The sequence below is a fragment of the Osmia lignaria genome, chromosome 11, assembly GCF_051020975.1.
Source record: "Osmia lignaria lignaria isolate PbOS001 chromosome 11, iyOsmLign1, whole genome shotgun sequence".
Taxonomy (NCBI): domain Eukaryota; kingdom Metazoa; phylum Arthropoda; class Insecta; order Hymenoptera; family Megachilidae; genus Osmia; species Osmia lignaria.
The window spans coordinates 5,799,731-5,811,185 of record NC_135042.1 but is presented as its reverse complement, the minus strand read 5'-3'; the positions used below and the strand labels follow the sequence as shown (position 1 = coordinate 5,811,185).

Here is an 11,455-nt window from a genome sequence, read left to right as displayed (position 1 = left end):
AAGTAGTCATTGATATTTTTATTTTTCGTTCATTCACCGAAAGTCATGATCGAATTGATTACCGACTGTTCTCAAAGTAGAATCATTTTTTATCGAGGTCACGTGCTTCTCCCCACTACAACTCGAACAACGCTAGAGTGGCGTAATGTGTTTCAGTTGTAGTTCGTTCTTCATAGTGAGTGCTGTGTCTTTTATATACCGGCGAAACCCTACTTTTTTATCTAACTCGAGAGACTGTTAATAACATTACCTGTCTATCTCGCCGTCAGACCTTTGTACAACGAAAAAATGCCTTATCGCGGTAGAGTACGATTACTTAGCAGAGCCTGCTTCGCTCTAAGAAACTCGTGCGCAGAGAAGAGTAACACGCATTTTGCTGCTAGTATACGCGGCAGGAATTTTTCTTCAAGCAGTGCACTCGATATGAGGTGAGTTGCACTTTCTAAACAGGATTTTTTTAACAACAATTCAAGAATACCACAGAACAAAAATACAACAGAAATACCACATTTTGGAAGGTGTTTGGGAATGGTCAAATTTCGCGCGAAATATTTGATTGACCTTTTGTGTCCGACCATTACAAAATTTTCTTTTTATTTAGCCTTCACCGCGCCTAATAAAAAATTAGCTCGTAACGTTAACCGTGTGTACATTGCGCTTATACATATTTGGATAGCAATTTTATGACGTAAAAGAAGGATGGATCGATTTAATTCAAAGGCGTATTAGGTGGGTGCAACTACCTTCGAGAAACTACATTACAGTTAAGTCGTATTTCATATCAACTAGAATAGGAAGGTGCTAAAAGATAATGGTATACTGAAAAGAGTTCACAACACTACGTTTAACTCCATATACGTTTAGGTGAATACGTTGATGTTGATTGCTAATTAGTATTCGCGGTTAGAATGTCATTCACCGGAAAATCGCATCAATCGATTTGTAGGACCAGATGAAAAAGCTTCATTCGATAATCGATCAACGATTAATTGATTTCAAACATCCGGTGTATTCGATGAAACGCAGTTATATCATCGACACTGGACATGCCTGAAATTGCACGTTCACGAAACTGTTCGAGCTGAAGGTAGCTGCGTGCTACCACACCGGTCGAGGGATGTTAATTAACATTAAAACGTTGTTTTTATACCACAAATTCCATAAAACAATAACAAAATGTATTTGAATCTATTACAGGTATCTTGGAAGAGATGATAGAATAATAATAATGAGAACTGAATACTTAAATCAAAACTTAACCTCTATTTACTGAATAAGTTAATTAATTCCCACAGGTTGAAAATATATTGTTTCCAAGATAATACTTTGTATTATAAGCAAAAATATATTGAAATAAATAGTTAATACCTTTACTATCTTTAACTCCATATCACGTACTTAAGTGTCAATGCTAAATATTGGATCACGCTATATCGCGTACTCAACACTAACGCTGAAATATTGCGGTATACAGGGGCCTCAACAACTGTTTGGGTATTTCTATTGAAGATAGTTTTTCCTAAACAAATTTGAAATTAACGCGTCCCAGGTGGCAGCAAAGTCGCAGACAATAAAATTGTTCAAATATTTAATATTTTATAGTTTATATTGTTTCGAACCAATTAATTAATGTAAAATTATTGAACCATGTTAAATGTATCATCCTCAGATTAAAATAAAAATAACTTTTTCTATTTTCTTACTTTATCAGCCGAGTTGGTAAACCATGGAATTAATTTAGTTGATCGACGTTGATAAGCGCAAAGTGTTACCGTACTAATTAAAATTAGGGCAGACAGATGTTGTAGATTGCGATTGAACTATCTAAAAACAGAAGAAATATAAGCTGCGTTATTAACGTTCTCATTTTGTTTAAATTTTCCCTTTCCAATTCATTTTTACACGGTTATATAATTATTTATTTATCTCCCTATATTTAAGTTTTCCTTCTGCTTATCGCGAATTACTGCTTAAGGAAAATATTCACGTTTCAAGTTGTCGTACAAGCATTCTTCGTAACAACGAACCTTGAGATTTATTTGTCCCTTTTATTTTGTCCCAAGTACCCAAGAGAAGGTGAATTAATCTTCGCTTTCACGATAAACCTGTTCGTACAGCGAATAACAATATCAGATTTCGTGCTGCGATTGCAAAAGGGATGTATTCTTTAACATCACAGGAGATCTTCGAGTGTTATTCATTTTTTTATTCATTAAAAAAATAAATTGAAAATCGATTGAACGAGGGATATTATTTTCTAAGAGTTACAAAGTTTACTCGAAACAGTAACAAGAATTTTCTGCGCCATAGGTCTAAAGGAAAAACAAGGTTTTTCCTAACTTTCACATTTACACTTGCCACTTTCAGAGAGAAATGTGCAATTCCTTGTAGCTAGCCTTTATTTGGAATTAATGAAGATCGCCGTATGTATCGATGTATCAATAATGAATGAATCAATTATCTTTGTTTCGAAACACAGTCTTGGATAACGATCAGGCTCGCGGCGATGCAAACTTTATTTCGAGATTTATATCTGCTAAAAGTAATTACCCGTTGCTCAATAAGATAAGTACCGGGACTTACAGAGAAATTGTTGAAATCGAATTCTACCATTACCCACCTTATCCTCTGCGAGTAATTTCAATGACGAAAAATTGTACTTGATAAAATTACATATTCTATATTTAAAGAAGGAGGTCAAGAGACTGGCGTTTCGACTTATCATTTATAGGAAGGAAGATAGGAACCATTAACCCTTGAATAGGGTCAATAGTAATCTAAACTTATCAGAAGTGTATTAGAAAAAAAAAAAGATCGACTCGCTTCTGGGGTTCGATATCAAAGTTATAAGATCAAAATGGCAATTATATGCATATCTATCTCTGATTTACAGGTTTGTACAATTCACCAGCAAAAATGGTGGACCGCAACACCTAGGGGTGCAACTGGTGCAGGGTGGCGACGTGATCGCGGTGTCCCAAGTGGACTCCCGTATTCCGAATTCCTTAAAGAAGTTCCTCGAGGGTGGTGACGATCTACTGAAGAAGGCTAAAAGGTAAAAGTGCCGGATATTTCACGGGCACGTACTGGACCATGAGCCACGATAAGAGCATCCTCTGTTATCACCGGTTATCGTGTTATGACCATTGGAGGCGTGTAAACACGTCGGTGAAAGAAAAAAACATATTTGTGGCGAAAGAGATAAAAAGAAATTTAATTAGAAAACGAATTATTGTTGCGTTTCTGAGAAGGAGAGGATGATCGAGTGAGCTCTGGAATAATTGTAAATGCGTAGAGAGGATAACTAATTCAATAGAGATAGTAGTATAGGTAAATAATAGATAAGACTAATCGGTGTTAATTAGCTTGAGGTAGTTAAGGAATGAAAATATCCAACATTCTTGATTTCATGCTGAATCGTTTTCTTTCCTCAGCGAAGGTGATGTCGACCTGAAGACGCTAGTAGAGAGGTTCGTGCTACCCAAAGAATTCCGTGTGAAATTCCTCCTGATGCCGAATGTTCAATTAACTCCCATGCGTTAATTTTCCAAGAGAACGAAAATATGTTATCGAAACGAGTCAAGAAATCTTTGGTCATTTTGTTATTGGGTATTCGACATCCATACTTGATCCACTGAAGTGGGTGCACCGGAAGTCGAATACTCAATTTTGTCATACTCCCTATTCTAAAATATTTGGTTCTTTATTTTATCTTATTCGAAAGAATGTGAGCTACGTGCACATAATCAATCCTGAACATCGTGTTCCTGCGTTTAAGTTACATAAGAGTTGCATATTGCGTTCGTCACGACCGCACGATTTACCAATAAAAATAAATTCTACGATACTGATAATTTCACTACAAAAGTGGAAAACTACAAAGGTCATTGGTTGACCTAAGTTCAAGTATTTTACGGTTGCATTTCCCGGTTACGATTTTTCTTCTGTGACGTAGAATCGATTCCTGGCAAATAGAGACCTTTCAATCGGACATATTTGTGCGATTGTGCCACTGTAAGCGGATAATCGTTTTACCTGTGTCTATACTAACCAGTTGTTTGATCATGTCCACGTGACTGTTGCACGCTCAGAAGAGTGGAGTTTATTCTTAATTAAAAGCAGAGTTGGACGAAATGTTATTCAAACTGTCTTGAAAAATGATAACAGAAACAGTAAACTATTAGGCTATTCAAATGACGACTAAGTCTCTAAATAGAAAAGTTTCATAAGTCCCGAGGTGTATTCAAAAATGTATGGTAATTAAAATTAGCAAATTATTTTAATACCGATATGCTTATCCAAATATCGTCCAATACTGTCGTCGATGCCAAGGTACCAAAATGGCTATCAACTCACGTGAGATAACGTTTGCAGAATAGTGGCTGAAGGACGAAGCGTAATACCGGAAGCGGAAGTCACCTTTTTGGCGCCAGTGACGCGGATGGACAAGTTAGCCTGCATCGGCCTGAATTACAGCGGCCACTGCGAGGAGCAAGGTGTATCGACACCTGAAAGTCCTGTGGTCTTCAGTAAATTTCCTAGCAACATTATTGGCCCGCGTGACAACATCATGCTTCCCTCGATTTCCGACGTAAGTTCAAGAACAATCATCGAAGGGTACTTCGATGATACGAGGCCGTTACAAGCGCAGTCGCGTAGCCGTGACCGTTTATTTTCAGTCTCATGGATTACATAACGTGTTAACGGACTTTCGAGTTAATTATAGCAGCATAGATACTGTAAAAAGAAAAAGGAATCATCCGAACGCATCACTGGACCGAATGAATGAGCGTACGGATCTGTTTTACCAACCGAGACGTTGATCAATTTTATCGCACACTTGTTTGTTTTATAGAAAGTCGACTGGGAGGCCGAGTTAGCGGTGGTAATCGGTAAAAAGTGCAAAGCACTGAACAAAGATGAAGGAGAGGAGTGTATTTTCGGCTATACAGTAGCGCAGGATATCACAGCGCGAGATTGGCAGAAATCAAAAAGAAACGGTGGTCAATTTCTTATCGGTAAGGCGATGGATACGTTCTGTCCATTAGGACCGGTCGTCGTCACCAAAGAAGCCATATCTGACATCAATAATCTGTCCGTAAAGACTTGGGTGAATGGTAACATCAAACAGAACGGAAACACCAGCGAGCTGATTTTTAAACCCCATGAAATCGTTGCCTATATTTCACAGTACGTGGACGTTAACTACCTTCTGTTGTTTCGTTTGGCTTTTATGTACTCGCAGGAACGTAAAACATCCTTGAACTGATTACTTGAAATTGCGTGTTGCAGATTTATGACCCTATTACCGGGAGACGTGATTCTAACAGGTACACCAGCTGGTGTAGGATTTACCCGTAAGCCGCCAGAGTTTCTACAGGTATTTGTAAATGGATATAACTGTAGTTCTGACATTAGTGATCTATGTTAATCTTTACGTCTTTCATTTTATTATTTCAGCGCGGTGACGTGTTGGAAACGGAAATTGAGGGTCTAGGCCGCATGAGAAACAAAGTTCTCTGATCTGGTGAACGGGGTTGCACACATAGAAAACGTACCGGAGCGTTACAGAAGTAGGAGCCGTCGTCAGAACCGTCATGGGTCAAATCCCGATTCGTTCTGAACAGGTTCAATGCACGATAACGTGAAGGAAACGGAAGCAGAAAAACAATACCTGCCGATAAACGCGTCAGTGACTGTACAAAAATTAGATACGATATTGTTCGTGCCTCCCGATGGTGTTCGAATGTTATCGATGAAATTGAAGCCTGCGCCACACGTTTATGCATCACAACAATGCTACACCTTTTTACATGCATCGTACTTGTACAATTAAAACAAGACTGTTTCTAAAATAACGAATTACCCTGTCTACGTGTTTTTTTATCGATTGTTTTTTTACCAGCCTCTATGAACTTCTATTAAAATATTTTTCGACGAACCGATTTATTGATTTTTCCTTACACTTTTTTTTTTAACAATTACTGTGCATTATTCTGAAGAAGAGGAACAGTAATGACGTGAAAAGCTGCAAATTTCTTTTTTGACTATGCATTTTGAAAATAGTACTGGTGGTGTTACCTAGTGGTAGCAGAGATCTAAAAAGAGCAAATCTTAAACTCTGCTGGCATAGTAGAACATTCTCTTGGTTCTGTCATTTTACCACTAGATGGTAAATCATTTCAAAGTCCACTAAATCCATTTTTCTATTACACTAGTATACCTACTCACCGCTATAGGACACTAGAGTTACTGTTTCGAAAGTGTGCAGGGGTACAAAGTAGTTCAATTCAAAATTCAACTCCCGTCATATTATTAACCCTTAGAATGTTTAGTCATAGTATGATAATAATGATTACAATATCAAAATTACCCTACACTCCAGAGCGAAGAAAATTAAAAATCTTAAGTTAATTACTTTTCCATCGAATAAAAATTAGAAACTATCTTCCTTCGCATAGAATATCCATTCGTATATCGCTTCCTACTTCAAGGGTTAATTGAACCCGAAAAGACGAGGCATAAAGCCGAAGAATCATCGTTGGAGGACTTCATCAAAAAGCAATCGTCGTGGCGTACTGTACGGCACCCCTGTTGTTATCGACAATAGCTCGCTCAATGGTACCTAATTCGCAACAATGGCCCCTGTGGCCATATATTAATGGTCCGTGCCCGTATATATTCGCTGGCTGCCATTATATTGTCCTCGAGGAACACGATGGCTATGTATACCATTACATATTGTAGGTCGGTGAACGTGGTCGATGGTACGCGCGCTCTGGTTCCGGCTTTGTGCCGGCAAGCAGAACGGGCCGGACGTGTCCAAGACCAGGGGCAGATGCGACTCAATTTCGTGGATGACAAATCGGGGCCCGGTAACGTTGTCAGGCGACGATTAAAGGGTGCGGCCAGTGGCAATTTAATGGCGCCCGTGATTTCGATTAGCCCCCCTCCTCCCCCCGAATAGAACCGGTCCTCGAACAATCATTACCGCGGCAACCAAGAATTTCCGAATTTCAAATTATTCCTTCAGATATTATTTCCACAAAACCCTATTCACCATCTCCCCGGACGATCATTAAATTAAACCGTAATCGTTGATCACGCGCGCCTGCACCTGGCGAAAGAAAGCACACGGCTATAATGACAAATTAATTCCTCCTTTACGTGGCGATACGTCGGCCAACATTCATCATCGAACGACAAACATCCAACTCGTGCACGTTAATTGTTAATTTATCAATATACGTTATTTTAAACGAATTTCGATCGTACGGATACCGGTGGTTATTTCAACGAGAAACTTTATTAATCCAAGAAGGTGGTCGGGGTGGATGATACGCAAGGGCAGAGGATCGTTAGCTCGCGATGTTCCTTAATGGACGAACAGATAACATCACCCCCGTTGCTTTCGCGCGTGACGCGTGTTTTTCCGTGGACATTATGCCACCCCGTGGTCGGTTAATCGAAAGGAAATGCTGATAAGCCTGATGGAAATTAAGGGGAAGCACACTTTCATTGACGTGCGCGTGCCTTGCTTTATTCTTCCATTACTTGTCTGTAAATTAGATTCAATAGGCTCTCATAGAAAATTCTATAATTTTTTCGATTAACAGATTCTTTCGTTCGTTATATTTTCCTAAGGCAGCTCCGAAACTGATGATATTCTATACGGTCTCAGGAGAGGAATTCGCAGCGCAGGTGCAGAGGTTCGTTTGAATAAAGAGCAACGAGCCGGCTCGTTGACGGAAGCTAATTCCATCGAGGTGTAATTCGATTTCGAAACGAGGCGAGTCGCGCATTAATAGCGAGCGGACACCGCGGGTGATCGTGGCACCGCGGCGGCGTGTGTGCATTCGCGTCCCGGGGAAATTAATGAATTTCGAATCGAACCACCGTGAGTAGTTAATTTTCGTGGAACGCCGCCGCCGTGGAAGATGGCTACCTGCTTCGAGAACACGCTCGTTTAATGCCACCGGCTGCTAATGGCGTTTCGATTGCCCTCTGCACAGTGGCGTAGCAGTTGACTTGATTCAAAAAATATCCTTAAAATAAATAGATCCTTTTTTCGAAATTAAACCTGGGACAATTTCGTTAGGTTTGAAACAGCAATTCTAATAGAGCTGACTGGAAGGTAATAAAAGAGAGGATGACACGGTTTCACGGTTGAAGCCATAAACATCGAGCGTGAAAACTGTTCGTGTTCCTGAAGAGGGACGCAAGGCCAGTTTCGAGAACAATGGGGAAAATAAGTAAGTGGCCGAACGAGGGACCTCCTGGTGTTCCGACGCTCTTCCATACGACAATGCTACGAGTCAATGGTGCCCTGTTATTCGGGACATTATGGGGCATCGTTTGTCAAGTATCGCCGCAGGAAACCGGTACGTCCGTATGTTACTGGATAGCTTCGGTTTTTCCACTCCACTTACCTTCCCTTTTCGAAACGTCTTCGAAAGAAAATTTCTACCAATTTTCCCCATAAAATTCGATTTCTCCATTAATATTCCTTTCACCCGGCAGCATATTAAATTTCCACCAAAGGTATTTGAAATTCATTCAACGCCACTTCCTGCGAATAATCAACGGCAACAGATTCAATATAACTCGGGGAATTATTTAAGAAAAATAATCTCACACTTTCATCCTTTCTCGATCCTCGGTAAATCATAAACGTTCACCGTACTTGTTTAAGCATGTAGAATTAACTTAGCTTGAAAAATGAGCTCGTATTAGCGTAACGATGGCAAGAGTAAAATGAACAAGCTCGAGAAATTATAATCGTTATTACACGACGATCAACTCTCAGGATCGAGGAAAAATCGACGAAATTTTAACGACATAGCAAATAGAATGATAATGACAAGATCATAGATGTTGGTAGGCCGTAAATCACGAGCATTTTCGTAACGAGGAAATAATGTAACGACTCGCAGAGTCGCGTAACTAAAAGGATCGTTTTACAGTGTAGCTGGTCGTAAACGGTTTAATAGTCGCTAAACAGATAGGAATACAACGATGGATAATATAGCTCGTTGAAGGGGTTTTCTGTCAACGGGACCACGTGAAATTATGTAATATTCTGTAATAAAGTGGTCGCTGAAATTCCAGAGTATTTCAATGATAATGAAATTGTATAAAAGCAAGGATGCCCGGTTGTCATTAAAATTCCTCTGGCTCGGATGCCTGATCCTCGAGTAAGGTAATGACAAGCTTCACCGACGATGGGTTGCTATTAAAATTCTCTCCGCGTTGTCTCGAAGACTTCTGGGAACAGTGATTTCACGATCGATCTAAATTGCCGAAGATCGATCAATCGATAATTCGAAAGATTTTCCAATGGATTGTAAACAAGTTTATGAAAGATTCTGAGAATTTTCAATTTGCAGAATTCTCTGGAAAATCTCGAAAGGAAAAGTAAAAAAAATATTACAAAAAAAGCACCTGATCGTAGCCGATCTCTGGCCCTTTCTTAAGGATCAGTGTCACCAGCAAAGAAAACAAAATTTCCTCGGGGTCAGATACGATCGGGTACCAGGGAAGGACACCGGTCACGTAACAGGACTCATAGAAAGTCGCCTAATTTTCTCCAGTTATTCTACCAGGAATCTTATTCCTGGAGGCACGAAAATCTAACGGTGTCCGCGAAAAACCGGGCAAGATTTACAGTGGTTGCTACCGATCCCGAGGATCGGTTAGATCGCTCGTAGATCTTTCAAGGATTGGTCCCGGTGAATAACGAGGATCACGATGGAAGGAAAGTGTTCGAAAAACGGACGGGAATGAGAGAGTTCTGCTATTTCCCTATCGAGCTCACCCTCGTCGGTGGACACCTGCGGACCCCGGGGAACCGTTATGGTCATCGGACAGAGATTCCGCCTAATAAAGACATAATTCTAGCAGATAGAATCTACAGCGAGTTCGCGCGCGCGACCGGGCATCTTTACGAGCGACTACCTTCGCCGTCTAATTCGAAAACAGATCGAATGTCCGACCGGGGGCCTGGTTTCACCATCTTTTTCCCGGGAAAAGGAACGCTTTCCGGTCGGATTTATAGCCTCGTTAAATCGGCTGCCCCTTAATGCGCCGCACAGCGTTCATCGAAATTGATTATTAAACCGCGAGAATCGCGTAGGTGAGAATCTTCCATCGTCCGAGCAGCCTGCGTACAGGTCGCTTCATAAAACGCGGGAAAGTTTCAGCTCGTTTGCGGGCGAATCGCGCGGAAAATTCGCTGGGGAGAAAACAAAACAGAGGACCGATTCGCGGTCCAATCGTCCGCAAAATGGCCTCGCATTCCGCGCTCTAACAACAACTTGATGAAACGATTAAAACCGAACGAGAGCGTCGGTCGAGCCCCCAAAAGACCTCTCTATTCCACCGCTGATGGCTGTTGTTACGAGACCGCCCGCCACGATTTTCACGCGACAATTTTCCACGATTCGCATGTATGAACGGTCCCCGTCCCCGGGGTGCCTTCTGTCAACCGGCACCGCGACGCCTCCCTCGGGGATCGCACTGATAAATCTGTCCTCGCGATGTTAACTCCGATTTCCAGCGGGCGGATATCTGCCCCGTTTATGCGAATCCCCTGATCGTTGCACGCCTTTCTATTTTTTTTAAAGCCTGAAGGTTTTTGATGGATTTTCCGAAGAATATATGGTGGAACATTTTAGATCAACTGGGGTGTATGGGACAAGATTGTGATTGAAGGGCGGCGAGGGTTTTCGGTACGAAAAGTTCGTCCGGAGAGGCTTTAGACACTGAAACTTAGAATTAGAAGTTTATTTATTGTAATACTTGAAAATTCAAGTATTCTAATAGCCTAATACTTTTGTTTCTTTAAAGTGGAGAATCATATCGGAGCCATTTTCTTTGCGATTACCCTGATTCACAAGAAGAGATCGAAGCAAAAGGCAAGTCTGTCCACGGAGCAGCATTAAGATATCGACACGCTAATGGCGTCGATTAAACGTTCACCGACGAGTCGAGCTCTCAACGAGGACGAAAGTGAAGGCTGTTCAATTATTTCTGCCCCGAAAGCAGCAGCCTGTCCCGTGTAATTCCATCATCACGGTCATCATCGTGGAAATCACTCGACGACGAGTTAAAGAAAACACTTTCACGGTTGATTCGTATACACAGCAGCCCGTTTGCTCGATTCTCGCGAGCAGCTTAATCGTATTATAACCCTGTCGGTTGTTGCGGGGGTGGCTAGGCGCGATAAATAAACCCTAAGCCCATTCGAGTAAGTGGTTATGTTTTTAACACGTGCTTGCGCCTAACAGTTCACCCTCCTTCCCCGTCGGCCTGGTATAAACCACGGGACGAACGTGGATCGCCATCTCCATAAGCCACCTTCCTCGCAATGGCGTAAACCTTTCCAAAGAGAAATTCAGAAAATTTCGATATATAAAAATTTCTAACTTGGAAAATTTCGCATAATAAATCTGAGATT

The 11,455-nt window shown here is 41.0% G+C and overlaps 1 protein-coding gene across 2 annotated transcripts; it reads left to right on the top strand.

The window, feature by feature from the left end:
• Nucleotides 1–140: 140 nt before the first annotated feature.
• LOC117604068 (oxaloacetate tautomerase FAHD2A, mitochondrial) lies at nt 141–5,950 on the top strand. 2 transcript variants are annotated; one of them, XM_034323755.2, is made up of 7 exons: nt 141–428; nt 2,894–3,055; nt 3,435–3,470; nt 4,375–4,591; nt 4,856–5,190; nt 5,293–5,380; nt 5,461–5,950. In XM_034323755.2, the coding sequence occupies exons 1-7, from the start codon at nt 289–291 to the stop codon at nt 5,521–5,523; spliced, it is 1,041 nt and encodes a 346-aa protein (XP_034179646.1). In that variant the 5' UTR covers nt 141–288; the 3' UTR covers nt 5,524–5,950. The 2 variants fall into 2 exon arrangements, with proteins under 2 accessions (XP_034179646.1, XP_034179647.1); XM_034323756.2 differs by lacking the exon at nt 3,435–3,470 and having other exon boundaries at nt 142–428; nt 5,461–5,948.
• Nucleotides 5,951–11,455: the final 5,505 nt, after the last annotated feature.